At 49.6% G+C, this 16,042-nt stretch overlaps 1 protein-coding gene across 3 annotated transcripts in view; it reads left to right on the top strand.

The window, feature by feature from the left end:
• The first annotated feature begins 274 nt into the window (after positions 1-274).
• Positions 275-16,042, top strand: part of BCL2L1 (BCL2 like 1) — a 56,937-nt gene continuing 41,169 nt past the window's right edge. The window contains exons 1-2 of one of the 3 annotated variants that reach the window (XM_028735576.2): positions 275-444; positions 6,678-7,348. In XM_028735576.2, the coding sequence (XP_028591409.1) occupies positions 6,803-7,348 (546 nt within the window). In that variant the 5' untranslated portion in view covers positions 275-444; positions 6,678-6,802. Of the gene's footprint in view, positions 445-5,044; positions 5,202-6,232; positions 6,395-6,677; positions 7,349-16,042 lie in introns of those variants that run through there. The other 2 variants (XM_028735577.2, XM_028735578.2) reach the window with 2 other exon arrangements.

Raw genomic sequence — 16,042 nt, 5'->3', positions numbered from 1 at the left:
GCGCGTCTCTCCACGCAGAGGCAGTCATTGCAATATCAGCACCGCCGACCTCTTTTCCCACGCGATGCCGGTCTTCGGCCGAGAGAGGGCGCCAACGCCTTTCCTTTGCCTGGCGCGCCGCTCTTCGCGCAGGCGCATTAACCCCTCGCGAGAGCGCACCCCCCTCCCCGCTCGCGTCACATTCCTCCGCATGCGCACTCCAGACCATTCCTTTTTTTTTTCCCGCGGCTTCGAGTCGCGCATGCGCAAGGCGGCTTCGAGTAGTAAGTAGCGGTTGCTCGCGCATGCCCAGTTCTTTTCGCCCGGCCGGTCAAGGAGCGAGGCAGAACCGCCGAGAAAGCCGCCGCCTCGTCGGGTGGCAGGGAAGCTCCGCCGGCGCCGGAGCGGCCCAGCCCTCTCGGCGCCTTCCTCTCGGCGGTTCCTGCCGGCCGCTTCTTCCCTGAGGTAACCGGGGACGGAGGCCGGTAAAGGGAACCGGGGCAGGGGGCGGGGCTCCTTGGCATTTTCTGAGGTGAGGGCGGCGAGCGGGAGAGGAGTGACAGGAGGCTCGTCCAATGGGGAAGCAGTGCGTGCCGGGCATGCGCGTCTTCGCCTTCCCTTCTTTGTGATTGGCTCAGCTCTGGAAGGGGGGCGGGGCTGGGCTTTGTCCTAGTTGAATCGGAGAAAGATGAATGGGGAGCGGGGGAGGGGCGCGGGGGAAGGAAGTGGATGCGGTTACGGGTCAGGGCGGATGCGATGCTCTCTGCAAAAGGGGGAAGCGAGACCTTTTATGCGCTGTGAGTTTTGCACCTTCCTCCAAGGGGCGGAGAAGGGGCATATAGGATTCACCCCAACTACAACAACCCTGTGAGGTCCTTTAGGATGAGAAACGATGGCTCCCCATCAGGAATGTCGTCTGATGGTCTCACCCAAGATCGGACAGCTTTTTTCTTTCTTTTATTTTTATTCTATTTTTTTACCTTTAAGATATATGGTTTTAAAGTATATCTTTATTGATTTAAAATAAATACATTTTTGGGAAAGCAGACAAACAAACAAATAAGCAAACATACAAACAAATAATAGAAAAGTCAAACAAACAACCACAATATAAGAAACAACAAAATTAATATAACTAACATCATTTATGCTCCTGATACTGAAAGCAATTATAAAACTTAGAGAGAAAGAAATTAAAAATGACTTTTTTCTTTCTTTATTAATGACGAGGTCTCCGTTCTTATCGGACAGTGTTTCTCAGACTTGGGTCCCCCAGCAGTTGTTGGAGTACAAATCCCACCATACCTAACTAGCAGGACCCAGGGATGATGGACGTTTTAGTCCAACCGCAGCTGGGGATCCAAGTTTGAGAAACACTGCAGAAATCATCTAACTTTGGCCGGGCAGAAGCTAATAGCTGGTGGGACTGCTACCCTTTTCATTCTTGCTGAACGGGTTGCGACACATCATTCTGGCCACAGGTCTGACCTGAGCAAGAGGGTGTTGGAAATTATGCCTGAGGACCACAGGCTGCTTGCCTGTGCCTTAGCCAGTGCAATATACTGACTCATGTGAACTCAGTAAATGTGAGGCAGCAGTAGGGTTCAATGGTGTGCAGTAGTCAGGGAGCTGGTCTTGGACAGCTCTCCCAGAAGGCAGGCTTGGGAAGCTATCTGGTTTCCTCTCCCTCTGGTTCTCTGCTTTGTTAAGGGGTTAAGCTGATCGGAATGGAATCAACATATACAGACAGCTCTGTTTGAGGAACAGTGTGTAAAAAGAAGGTGTGAGGAGCTGTGATCTGTGAGAAAGGACCAGGTGACATAGTTTGTAATCTACAGAGTGCCCTCAATAATCATTTATTGCAGGTTTTCACCTTGAACCCATAAAGCTGGTCACTGTCATACCCATTTTGTTGATCTATGCCATTAGTGTGCATGGAACTATAGTGTGGTTTGCCGAAGTCTTCTTAGCGCAGTGGTGGCCAAACTTGGCCCTCCAGCTGTTTTGGGACTACAATTCCCATCATCCCTGGCCACTGGGAGCTAGGGATGATGGGAGTTGTAGTCCCAAAGCAGCTGGAGGGCCAAGTTTGGCCACCACTGGGCTAAGGGCATAGGTTCCCTGATCTGCACCTGTACACCTATGAAGCTGCCTTATATTGAGCTTAGCTGTGGAACTACACAGCCCTGTGATGTCTACTCCAAATGCCAGTGGCTCTTCAACATCTTTCCCAGCCTTAGGATCTGGGATCATTTTCAGGAGATGCCAGGGACTGAACATGTGCCCCTTCCCCAGCTTTCAATTCTCCAACCAAAATTCCAGAGAGAAACTGCTTGAATTTGGGATTGGAGACATCATTGGCAGGGTTGCTCATCCTATAGTTGGGACAACAGAGAATTGCCAGTTCCAGACATGGGATCTGAGCACTTCTTGTTGTGCCCCTTGGCTTTTAATTCCACCATATCTAATGGGGTGATGATGCTTTAAGTCACCCGTTGCCAACCTGGTGCCTTCCAGGTATTTTGGGCTGCAAATCCCATCAGCATGTTGGTCACCAGGTTGGTGAAAGCTGTCTTTGGTAGTGGAACAGGACTTTTCATATTGTTGAAAGACTCTGATATGCCAAATCAATACAGTCATTCCTTGGTTGTCAAACTTAATCTGATCAGGGAGTCTGTTCGACTCCCGAAACGGTTCGAAAACCAGGGTGCAGCTTCCAATTGGCTGCAGGAGCTTCCTGCACTCAGTTGGAAGCTGCAGAAGCTGCGCTGGATGTTCAGCTTCCAAAAAACGTTCGCAAACCAGAACACTCACTTCCGGGTTTTCAGTGTTGGGGAGCCAAAATGTCCAAGTACCAAGACGTTCAAGAACCAAGGTATGACTGTAAAGTGTTTTCAATTTAAATTCATTTAGGCTTGGGATGGGCAGGAAAAAAAACTGATGAAATGTGGCATCTCTTCTAAGTAAAAAATTAAAAAGAGCAGTAAAAGAAGCACATGGTGAATGTGGAGATTTGCGGGTTGAGGATGGGATAGTCAGGATGGAGCTGAAGGAAAGCAAGGAGAAGAAAACCCACAGAATCAGAAAGTTGGCCCTAGTTTGATCAGTGAGACTGCTCTTCCTTTTTTCACGGAAATTCTAGTGAGGCACACATGTTTTACAATAGATGCAGCAGAGATGCTAGATGAACCCATGACAAAGGCATTAGAAAGAAATTATACATCATTCTTGAGTGAATTCACTCTGCCTTCACTCTAGCAACATTCTTTGCTCTTAAAACCATAAGAAGGGCCCGACTGCTGTATCAGGCTGAACACCTACTTAGTGCAACACCTTGTTCTCACAGAGGCCCACCAGATGTCTCTGGGAAGTCCACAAGCAAGACATGAGGGCAATGGCTCTCTCTTTTGCTGTTATTCCCCAGCAACAGCTATTCAGGGTCATGCTGTTTCTGATCCTGGAGGTAGCTCACTTGTAGCCATTGATAGCCTTATCCCCCTCTTGAGCCTCACACAGAGTGGGGTATGTACGTACAGGAAACAGTGTCCAGATTGCTTGCAAAGCTCAGTTAAAAGTACAGTATGAAGCTTCTAATTAGCACTTTTCTATCCATCTCACGTGCAGATAAGCAGCATGAGCGCAAGAGTTGCCAAGGCCAAACAATAACCCTGAATCTAATTTTGAGACGGCACACAATTGAAACTAGCAAAGAGGTGGGAAAAGAGAAGAAAAAGAGAAAGTGATATACCCATGACCTCTTGATTTGAGTTTTGGGAGACACGTTCTGGCTTCTCACACCCCTGCAGACAAGAAGTCATTCTGGCACACGGGGAACTCTGACAGAGAACAAGGGGAACCTAAGGCCCAGCAGTAAACTTTTGAGTCTGGTTTTCTTTTCCCTTTCCCCCAAGATGGGACAGTTCTCAGACAGGGAGTTCATCCTGCAAGTGAGTGTGTCCAGAGCCAAACCCTTTGCTCTGTGCATGTTTGGGGAGGAGAGAGAAAAGAAAGATGCGGATATTGCTGAATCCCAGTAGCCTGCAGGGTGTTTAGCTGAAGGTCCTGAGAAAATGATAGAGGGTGGTCTTAAGAGAAGTCTCTCTCTCTGTGTGTTCGAGTTAGCAGCTCTAACTTTCGATGATTTCATTGTGGAGGACAGGATGATTTGCAGTTGGCTAAGGCTTGGAAGACAGGCACACAGGTGCCTCCACACCCTTGAGGCATGGGACCACTCTACAGTGCTCTGACAGGATTGCATCACAGGTACTGAGTGCCCTCCAGGAGTCTTTTATTTCAGCCTGCCTGTGTAGCTTTCCCAGCAAAGGAGAGAGGGAGACGGAAATCTTAAAGAGTACAGCTGCTGGGAGGGAAATAAAAAACCCCACTTTGTCCAGGGAAAAGGCCACATAGGGCCTAGCAGTGGCTTGTGTGCAGTAAGGATCTGGGAAATAAGGGCTCAGGAGGCTGGGGAAGTTGACCAAGGACTGATAGGAGTTGTTTTTATTGTAGTCCAAAACATCTGGAGTGCACCAGGTTAGGGAATCTTGCTTTAGCCTGGTGAGAATGAAGGTTTCTCTTCCTCAGTCTTTGTGTGAAAATGGCATTTAGTTACCTCTCCTTTGAAGAAGCCACTGTCGCACTTCCCCACATGTGGTACAACCCTACAGAAAGCACTTTCAGGGTTACCAGGAAGCAAATTCCTGCTGGATTCAGAAGGGCTCGCTTCCGACTAACCTTTATTCAGATGGCACTGCGGGAGAAGAACATAAAAGATTGGGGAGAGGGAGTTTTCAGACCCCATAACCTCCTTGTGATGGACGCGGAAGGAGTCTAGATGTGTGCTGGACACAGGCTTGTGCCATACTGCTAGAGTGAATGGTAGAAAAATTGGGATTTTAACTACAAAAATCCGCTCTCCCACGCACGCACATGCAAAAAGAAATCCTGAATGAAGGCTCAATTAACAGAATGGAGATTTCATAATCTGCTGAGCTTTGATGTTTTCAGGCCTCCTGCAATCTGGGAATGGGGGCTGGCTGGCTCGAATGTTTGGCCAGCCCTTAGGAGGCGGGGCGATGGTGATGTCAAGGCGGGTTGGCCAGTGCCTGGAACTTATCCCTGCTGCTGCTGCCTCCTCCGCCACATTCACTGCACAGCGGCTGGCTGGGTTCCTCCTTCCCCTAAGACTTCCCAGAACTGAGCTCGTCCTCCCTCTCCAGGGGGTGAGTACTGCACAAGCTCCTTTTGACACATCTCCCAGTAGGGGATAGCCTGGCTATTGTTGCCCAGCTGGCCTTCTGGGAAGGAGGAAGGGGATGCTGCTGTGACTGCCCTGCCTCTCCCAGCTCCTGCAAAGGAGGAAATAGGGTTGGGGTGGGCAGGAGAGAGAGAGAGAGAGAATACCACCGACCGGTTGTTCATACAAATTCAACATTAAGTTGGCTCCTTTGCCATGCCGGGCACAATTGCCGCCTGCTATCACCCCCTCTGCCTGGTTCTTCGCAGTCATTTGCCTTGTGCGTGCCTGCGCTTTCCAATTTGGGGGATATGTCTCATGCATGACTCATTCCCATAAGTGGGTCTGTTTGTGGTGGGAGTTTGTGCTCAGAATTCTGCTTTGGAGCTGCGCTAACGGCTGAGGTCTGCTGTGCCTCTCTGCTCGTCAGCTGCAACCCTTTGCAGTTAACGTTTAAGCCAGCGCAGAGTACTTAAGCTAGTATTTCAGGAAGGCAGAAGAAAACTCTTGCCTTTGACTTTGCTGCCGGAGCAGGCTGCAGGGAGGGGGTGAAAAACGAGCCGCTTTTCCAGTGTAAAATGGAGAGGCTGTGTAATCAAAGTCCCCACACCTTTCAGGGTCTTGAAATCTAAGTCAAGGTGATCAACCTGAAAGCAACTTCTAATCCTTCCCTGAAGTTGTTTTTTAATTAAAAAAAGCCCCAAACTTCTCTCCCCGGTTTACTCTCTGCTTTTGTTTTAGGCTATTGAGAGACATTACTGACCAGGGGCAAAAGGTGGCGTCCTGATTGTTAATTCCTGGGTCCGTGTTGGGGAGCAAGCAAATACAGCCGAGAAGCTTCATCCAGTACTTGTCCCTTTAAAAATAGCACCAGGAAGTGCTTAGATCCCGGGGATGGTGGGAGGTGGAGATGCAGGGGGAGGGATCTCTATGCTTCGCTGCTGCAGGAGAGCCGCAGCACTCAATCAAGGTGGCAGGGGGAGCCCTCTTGGGTTTTCGGAACCTTCTTTGCCTGCATCTTCCCAGCCTGGCAGGCTGCAGGATCACTCCAGTCAGAGCTGGTTTTGCTTCCAAAGATTGATCTCAGATGTGGCAGAGAGACCACCTGGGTACTGAGTGTCCTGGCCATGCTGCACAGAATTTTGGGGGAAAGGACCTCACAGGCAGCACCTGAGCCCGGTAAAACATCTGTTTGGGGGGGGGTGAACCCTGTGCATGAGATTTGGGACCAGCTTTAGTGGAAAAGTGAAGTGGCCGGGGGAAGGGGAGGAGTTGGCTGTCTATACAGATGCTCATATGACTAAGTCTGAGGATGAGCCACAGAGATGCTCATGAATATTTGACTTTCCCTGAGTAGTAAGGGACTGCTGCTACGTGCATGCCAGGAAAACAGAGTGGAAGCCTGGTCCTTTTAACAGTTTCGTCTCCTTCTTTCTCTCCTTCTGCTCTTTCTCCCTTGAAGCTCTCTTGCTTGGCATTCTTCTGGTTGCCAGAAAGATGGAAAGGAGCAGCATCCTCGCTCGGTAAACGTGCTGGTTGGCTAGCATTCTGGACCATGGACTTACTGAGACACCTTCAGGTGTGAAGATGTCACGCAATAACAGGGCGCTCGTGGTAGACTTTGTTTCCTACAAGCTGTCAGAGAGGGGCCACAGCTGGGATGAGCTGGAGGAGGACAGCGAGAACAGGACTGAGTTGAGAGACGAGATGGACAGCGTCCCCAATGGGAGTCCGTCTTGGCATCAAAGTACCAGCCCGGTCGTAAATGGGGCTACTGGACACCCGAGCATCCTCAGTGATCTTGAAGACAGCCCAAGGTTGGACGTGAGGCAGACGCTAAGAGAGGCAGGCGATGAGTTTGAACTGAGGTACCGGAGAGCTTTCAGTGACCTCACATCCCAGCTCCACATCACCCCTGGCACAGCATACCAGAGCTTTGAGCAGGTGGTGAATGAACTTTTCCGGGACGGGGTGAACTGGGGGAGGATTGTGGCATTTTTCTCCTTCGGAGGGGCCCTGTGCGTGGAGAGCGTTGACAAGGAGATGCGAGTGCTGGTGGGACGGATTGTCAGCTGGATGACCACTTACCTGACGGACCACCTGGACCCGTGGATCCAAGAAAATGGCGGCTGGGTAAGCATTTGGCAAAGGGTGGTGGTGGTGGTGGGAAGGGCACCTTCGTAGTTTTAAGTATGAAACAGGCCAGTTTATATTTCTAGCAGCATCAGAGGCAGAACTTGAGGATGCTGATGGGCTGGAGCTAATCGAAGCTGTAGTTCAAAACATGTGGAGGGCACCAGTAGAGGAAAGGTGCCAAGTGTCTTCTCCGGCAAGGTGCCAATGCAACATTGGATAACCAGATGCTGGAAATGGCCACCAAGGGCTGAAATATTGTATCTTTGTTCCATTTCACACTTCCTGATGGATATTAGGTTTCCTGTTCTTTCTCCCCTGCAATGCCAAGTATGTAGACACACATGGTACCAAGGGCTCTTTCCTCAGCTGTGTAGTTGGGTAGGTACTAGCCACTGTCTTTCCTTTTCTCGTTCAGGCTGGCTTGGTTCAGGTCACCCACAGGCCTGCCTCTGAATCCTGTTGTTCACTAGAGCATTTCATAGCCCACTAATCAAAGCCTCAAAGGTACTTTCCATTTCTTTTCTAGTTTATTATCCCCTTATCTATTTATATCCCACCTGTACCCTGACAGGGGCTGAAGGCTGCTTTCAGATAAAATGTACCACCCTCGGTCTTCTTCATCTTTAGGGGTCAAAGTTAATCTTTGGAACCTGGGGTAAGCCTTGAGGTTAAGGAAGAGGTTGGTTGACATCTTGCCTATCCTGCTGTCTGGCATGATTGAGGTGCATTTCCAGGGCACAGGTACCCAGTGAAGGGGTGATGAGACAACTGCTGGTCATGACTAGACTCAAACCTGTATTTTTCCTCTGTCCCTTAACCCCAACTGTGGATAAATAGACTGTTTGTGTTGCCACACATAATCACCTTCCCAGGGAGTGCAGTTTGGTGCATGGCCAATGTGCTTGCCCCAAGCATGAATGTGCTATGGAAAAGGTTAGGTCATGGGATTTGCCAGCAGCTAGTGTGGCTCTGGGTGTGGCCTTGCATAAGTGTCTGGCAACTCCCTAGTGTTTTTCCTTTGCTTGACAGGAAGACCCTGTACAGTGATTGTGACACCCAGAATGTGCAATTGGTAGAGAGACATGGGTTAACTGCTGCAAATCAGTGCTGGCATAGGGAGCTCTCATACCACTCAGAAGCTCGTGCTTTGTTGGAACACTCAAAACAAATTCCTGACATTCATCACGGGTGGAAAATTAGTTTTATCTTTCCTTGTAAACAGGCCAGCCTTATTTCCTAAGGTAAAGGTAAAGGGACCCCTGACCATTAGGTCCAGTCGTTGCCGACTCTGGGGTTGCGGCACTCATCTCGCTTTATTGGCCGAGGGAGCCGGCGTACAGCTTCTGGGTCATATTTCCTAGTTCCCCCCAAAACTTTTACTAGCCAGGCTGCCTCCATGTACCTGTGCAGAGTAGGGCGGTCTGAACAATGGGCCTAGCAATTAGTGACCAAGTTGGAGCCTGGGCATATGGGCAAGTGGCTAATAGCAAGGCTGCTTTTAACTCCAGGGCGGTTGCATTATGTTAAAGTAGGGGTGGGTCACTGGAGGCTCAGTCAGACTCCCCATCTGGACCCCTTGCATACCCTCCCCCAGCCCTCTTTATTTGTGTCTCATCTGCTAAGGAGACTTTAATGCCCTCTTCCCCTCGGAGAGTGATCAGCAGCAGACGCGTTGGCAGAATCCTCCAGTGACGTCTCTCAGCTGCTCACTCCCAGTAGCTGTGATGCAGAATAACGGGAGACCCTTGACCCAGTCCCCGCGGCTGCTCACACCAAGGGGGCCATGGAGCCCTTTCCCTGCATCTGGCGGTGTTGCTGGCTCAGTTGAAAATGCATCCTTGTTAAAAATCAGCTGCTGGCTGTTTCACTCAAGGTCCCACCTGCTGCATTGTCTACATCCTTGGGTTTGAACCTAAACAAAGCTCCTGGTGGGTTAATGCTCACTTCTTGGGAATTTACTTTTAAGTACCACTCAAGGCTCTGTGTGGCAGCTCTCAGCTGCCCAGATGTAAATGCAGCAAGCAAGGGATAAAACCTAATGGGCGCATGGAGTGAAGTCCAGTATTGGATGCAGGCTGGATAGAGTGAGTGTTGAGAAAACTGAGAGAGAGCTAGAGAGAGCATGGGGAGGGGGGTATTACTCAGGAATGCTGGGAATGCAGTCGTCCTGGGGGCACAACCTGGGGTGTGTCTGCCCCAACTGACCCGACTGGTTCCTCTTCCTCTTCCTTCCATCTTGGTGGCTGGCCCCATCTCTTGTTCTCTTCTCTCCTCTTCTCCTGGTTCCCTCCAGCTCCCGAGATTAGTCCTTGGTCCAATGGAGATTTCCATATCCCTGTCGCTCTGGTGACGATTGGGCTGTATCCTGGAGACCGAGGCGATAATGTAATCTGATTTTGTAAACGAACTCCCCGGAGGGATTTAGATTAAATCGCTGATGGAAAGTCACTGGCCCCAGCTTGCTGGGAGTCTGAGATCCCCCTTCCCCTCCCCCCCAACTCAGCTAATACCGCCTGCTGGGAGTCTTCCCTTTTTATGTCTAAGGACAAATGCATTGTTTGGGCAAATATTTGTTCAGCATTTGTGGGAGGGGCAGAATTGCTCTGGGGGGCACACCCACTGGTTCCTGCTGCTCAGATCTCAACATTGTTGTCTCCTAGGTTCTCCTTCACTATTCTGGTATTGTTACATAGTTCTGCTGGTGGAAATGAATGGTGCAAGGTGGGGAAGTAGATAATGGTGGCCACAGAAAGGTTATGGACCACCATGTCCATGGGGATAACTTTTTCAGTACTGCAGAATAGTTTTCTTTCTTTCTTTGATGTTTGTTCCATGCTTCCTCCAAGGAGCTTAAGTTGCAGTATGTCGTCCCCTCCTATTTTACCCCCTCAAGCACCCTGTGAGGTAGGTCAAGTTGAGAGAGAGAGAGAGTCATCCAGTGAGTTACCCAGTTTCTCTAACATACTAACCGCTAAGAAGGTCAGACTCCCATCACATATCATGGAATTACTGAGATCCAGTGGATCATATAATTGCACCTGGATCCAGAACAGACAGCTCTAGTCCCCACCCCTAACATGAACCAACTGGAGATGGCTTTGATGGAAAAGTACTAAATGAAAAGTAAAATAGCATGTGTGGTCTTGGGCATGTCGCTCTTGGCCTCTGTTCCTCATCTGTAAAAATGGAATAATATTCATTACCTACCTCACAGAATTATTGCAAGTGAGGCTGCCGTGACTAGAAGGCATTTGGCAAATTAAGAACTGGTGAATGTTGTGGGCAGAGGGTTGACTTGGAGCAGGAAGAGCTGGGTTCAGATCTCTGGAAATGTGGCTGGTGTCTCTCTCTTTTTCTCCCTGATGAGTTTGTTATGAAGTCCATGCATTATTCTTGGCACTCCTGGAAGGATGCAAATGCACCTATTTCCCAGCATTTTATTCCACTTGCTGTTGCTCTCCAATGTGACCAGGAACCCAAACTCAGGGTGGATTACCGTATTTTTCGCCCCATAGGACGCACCTTTCCCCCTCCAAAAATGAAGGAGAAGTGTGTGTGCGTCCTATGGGGTGAATGCAGGCTTTCGCTGAAGCCTGGAGAGCGAGAGGGGTCGGTGCACAATGACCCCTCTCACTCTCCAGGCTTCAGGAAGCTATCCGCAAGCCTTGGGAGCCCGCGGGAGTTCCCGCCAGGCTCCCAAGGCTTGCGGATAGCAGCCTGTTCTGGGGACTGGGGTCGGGGGAAGCTTGGGCTTCCACTGCCCCAGCCCCGTGCCTGGGGGGGGGGGAAATAATTTTTTTCCCCTTTATTCCCCCCCCAAAAAACTAGGTGCGCCCTATGGGGTGAAAAATACGGTATATTGATAGTAGTGGGCTTGGTTGCCAGGAACTCCGTTCACCTGTGCTGGGGAGCAGGTTTGGTCCCCTACTTCATGTTGTCTTAGCATATACCCCTTAATTTTATAAATGGCTGCTTGCCCTGGGAAAAAGTCAAGTCAATAAGACTGTTGAAGGGAGAGCAATGCATTCGTCCCCCCTGGCCCTGAGTGGGCTGGCCTGTGTGATGACTGGGAGCTTCCAGTAAGCAGCCAAGTACACAGTCCTCCAGTCATCACGACAGGCATTTTTCTGGTAGCAATCAGTAGAAATAAGTTGTCATGCTCTAGAGTGACCGAGAAACAGATGGCAAGACTGTGCAGTTCGAAGATTTGAGTCTTAATTATTGAGGGGTGCATTTGCAGGGGGTTGGCCTAGATGGCCATTGGGGTGCCTTCCAGCTCTACAATTCTGTGATTCTTTCCCTGACAGTGATCTCACAGAAGGGTCAGTAGTGTCTCCGTGCAGATTGCACACAGGTGCGCTTTCCTCACTTGCTCATTTCTTTGCAGTAGACAAGCCCCTTTCCTACCCACAAGCCTCCTGTCTGAATGAGGGGCGTTTTGCTAACAGTAATAGAAGTGGCTGGATTGGCCTTGTGCTAACTTCCTGACTGTGCTTGCAGCCTGGAAAATCTCTGGGCTCGAGAGGTGAGCTCTGTCTCTCTCCCCCTTCACACTGGCCCTGAACAGGCTGCCCTGTTGTAAGCCTTCAGCCAATGTGCACGTCTCTCCCTGCTCTTGCTGTAGCCTTGTTAGCATGGGATTAGCGCTCTCTTGGGGCCTGGGGAGCAGCCTCTGCCTGGCCCTTTCAAACAATGCTGTTGTGGAAAGGGCGTAGCTTGCGAGAAAGACCCACAGAGAGGCTTGCATGTTCTGGCAGGCCTGCCCCTGGCAGGGAGCAGGCTCCGTGTGTTCGTGCGCATTCCCCAGAGTCGCTCAGCATTTTATGTCTTGGAAAGTATCTTTGGAGAGGGCTTGGGGAGCAGCACACTTCAAAGCGGGTGGGACAATGCCTTTATTTGATCACTCTTCATAGGAGATGAAAGTTGCTCTGGAAATTTTGTAGATAAACAGAGGCACATTGGGAGGGGTGTGTGTGTAAGGTAGCCAGCAAGGGGTCTCCAGCGCTCTCCTGGTCTTTCTCCTCCCTTGCCTTTGCAGACCTCGCATGCAGCATTTTTGGCCTTCTTAGTAAGGTGAGGGAGGTGGGATCCCTTTGGTGCCCAAGGCTGGATTTTGGTATGTAACAGGAAATGGTCTGTTGTCATGCATGGGCTGTAGCAGGAGTACATGGGCATTGGAGCAGTAAAGCAAGCTATCTGGCAGCCTTAAAAAGCCTGAGAGGATGGATCAAGCCTAGATCTAGCAACTGGAAAGTGAAGGTGAGGGAAGAGTGGTCAGTTCTGGTGTTAACAGTGTGCCCATGGCCACTACCGGTGTGGTGTAGGGGTTAGAACAACCTTTGGACCACAGCTCCCAACAGCCTCAGTCAGCAAGACCAATCAGTGGTCAGGAATTTTTAATTAAATTTCCACACTGCCCTTCATCCAAAGACCACAGGGCAGTTTACAGTATAAAAACACAAAGATACATTAAAGGTAAAGGTAAAGGTACCCCTGCCCGTACGGGCCAGTCTTGACAGACTCTAGGGTTGTGCGCCCATCTCACTCTATAGGCCGGGGGCCAGCGCTGTCCGCAGACACTTCCGGGTCACGTGGCCAGCGTGACAAGCTGCATCTGGCGAGCCAGAGCCGCACACGGAAACGGCGTTTACCTTCCCGCCAGTAAGCGGTACCTATTTATCTACTTGCACCCGGGAGTGCTTTCGAACTGCTAGGTTGGCAGGCGCCGGGACCGAGCAACGGGAGCGCACCCCGCCGCGGGGATTTGAACCGCCGACCATGTGATCGGCAAGACCTAGGCACTGAGGTTTAACCCACAGCGCCACCCGCGTCCCTAAAGATACATTACATAGTAGCAAATAAAAACAGTAACCCCACCCCTGTATCTATAATGGGAGCTGTCATGTGGAGGAAAGGCTGGGTTTAGAGGATTGGAATAGGAATGCAAGACAAATTGGCACCCATGGTCTTGATGGTGCATTTTTCATGCAGTGGGTTCCAAACACACCATTCATTATGAAGATGAAATAGGAAGAGAACCACGTTTGCTGCCTTAAGTTGCTTGGAGGAAAGTCAAGATATAAATGTAAAATGCATAATTAAATCTGTGCAGGTAAAACTCAGTTGCCTATTGTAAGCTCAGTCCTCTAAGGCAACTGGTGTGTGGGCAGAGTGTCTTTTTTTTTGGTGCATAGGTGATTTTTCTGTTTCCTTTACATTGGTATGTGGGAAGGTATGCACAAGGTGTGTCTGTGATTTCAGGCACTGTAGCAAGATGAACTCCCAACGTTCACACCTTCTAACCATATTCTGCACAACTCAGACTGTTCTGTCGGGAACGTCCAGTTTGTTTAAAGTTGTCACCAGAACCAGTTCATTTAATCCTGGCATGCCGATTTGGGGAGAATCCGCATGCCTGCTTGCCTTTATGTCTCTCTTGTCAGCCATGGTCTGCCTGGCACGGATGTTTGGAGCATGAATGCAACTTGTTTGACGGGGCACACATGTAGCGTTAAGACTCACCAATTTACATCGCAATTTTGCAAGTCAAAGAGCTGACTCATTTGCCAATAAAATGCAGCCACTTCTATTCTGGCACATGGCAACTGCACACATCATGTGCAGCAACGGTCATGCTATGGGGTTGAGAAATCACCACTTGGATGTTACTGGGATCAGCTTGTTAACCCAGGCAGAGTTGCTGGCACTCCTGCAAGGTGGTGCCTTGGTGCAGATTCCTGGAGGTGGGTTTTGCATCCTGTCCAGTAGGTTCTCCCTTCCAATTCCTCCTTTCAGGTCTTAGCTAGAAAAGATCCTGGACATTCATTACCTGAGAAGCCAGCAGTTTGGTAGTCTTCGTGGCAGCAAAAGAATCCTAGTTTTACTGTTACCGGTTTCTTCTTTGTTCACCTCATCAGCGATTTGGGAAGGTTAACTATTTTGTTTCCGCAAAGGCTTGGAAACTGGTACCAGGGGTAGGCACAATGGGTGGGGGCTGACATTGCTGTTGATGTCAGGCCAACCCCTGGACAGTAATAGCATCATCTTACAGCTGACATGTCTGATTTTGCAAGAGCCGATAGTCTCACTAGGAGGTGACTTGGAAGCAAACCTCCTATCAATTGCAACCATTCTTACTGACTGTTTGTCCAAGCTTCTATTAACCATCTGCGCAAGGTTGTTACTGCTATCTGCTCTGTTCTTGCAAGTCTTCCCTCAGTCCCATGGACCTTTGGTGCTGAGTAGCAGCTCAGAGCTTTGGTCTCTCTGCAAACTCAGAATTGTCCTGATTGATGATCATTATGTGCCTGGACGACAGTGCTGTTTTCATGCAGTGCGTCTAAATTTAGAACATACCAAGTCACCCCTTGCTATAGCTCTTCTGTAGACTGAGACTGAACCCCAGAATTCTGTGCAATTATTTTCTTTTGCCTCTTTGGGAAGTCTGAGTTTGGTTTCCCAGGAAAACCCATTTGCCGCTGGCCGAGACAGTGGGAAGCCTTAGTCGCCAGCCGCAGATAATTGCAGGCAGAAAGATGGGATTGTTCAGTCTCTGCTCTCTTCCCAGGTTTGGCAGCCACCCAAGTTGATTTCGGAAGTGGGAGGGTTTTCTGTCGAGCTCTTCAGGAAATGCCAATGGAATGACTTCCCCCAACCATTTCCTTTCCCAAATAGCATTCCTGCCTCAGAAAATGTGAAGGATGGAAAAGAACATTTACAGACCTTAACTTTTCAACCCCTCACTTTGGTTCTTAGCCTTGGTTTGGGGCCCCTGATTTTCCTGGGCTAGGTTGTTGAATTTTTGCACAAATTAATTTATTTTCTGTGTGGACAGAGAGGAGGGTTCGGTGAACGAGAATGCATTTAGTTCTGTGAGCCTTGCGAAGGCCTCTCTCTGTCTCTCTCCCTGTGTGTGTTGTCTGTCTGTGTGTGGGGGGAAACCACTGCTATTATATTATTTATTAATTTCTGAATTGGTTTCCACATATATGTCCCAAGGCAGTTTACAGACATATCCTTAAAAACAGCTAAAACGTTTTTTAAAAAACAGCACAAGAACAGCAGAGTATAGATTTAAAAGCAACACAAAATCAACACCTAAGGCAAAGACCTTTCATCTAGCTGGAAAAACTTGTTGAAACAGAATGTCTTCAGTAGTTTCCGGAAAATACAGATAGTGGGTGCCTATCTTATCTTGACAGGAATACTGATCCATAGAACAAGAGCAGCAGCCACCCTGAAAGGCTTGCTCCAAGTCACTGTGGAGTGGGCTTCTGACATTTTGGGGACTTTAAGGAGGAAATACGCAGAAGACAGTGACTAATGGGATAAGGTAGTCTCTCAAGTGTTCAGTGCAGAGTAGAATTGCTGCTGCCAGAGACCCCTGACTAAAGATGGATTTCGGGCACCATCTTCTGACTGCCCTCGGCACCCACAGACCCTCTTCATCCTGATGATGCTGACCCTGGACCCAGAATCCGGGCCCCTGAACGGGGAGCTGCATCTTGTCTTGGCTGCTGAGACAGGGTGGCTGATGTGTGCAGGCGCCGGGTTTTCATTCAGAGAGCAGGAAGCTCTGTGTGCCTGGCACGCCAGGCTGTGCCTCAGAAAGTGACGTAACCCACCGTTATATAACAAGGATGCGAACATGCTCTGTGAGCCCCGGGGGCACACGCTGGGGGTGGGAGGCAG

Source organism: Podarcis muralis, chromosome 5 (genome assembly GCF_964188315.1).
Source record: "Podarcis muralis chromosome 5, rPodMur119.hap1.1, whole genome shotgun sequence".
Lineage (NCBI taxonomy): Eukaryota > Metazoa > Chordata > Lepidosauria > Squamata > Lacertidae > Podarcis > Podarcis muralis.
Note: the sequence above shows the minus strand (reverse complement) of the source record. Positions and strands in the feature narration are given on the sequence as shown.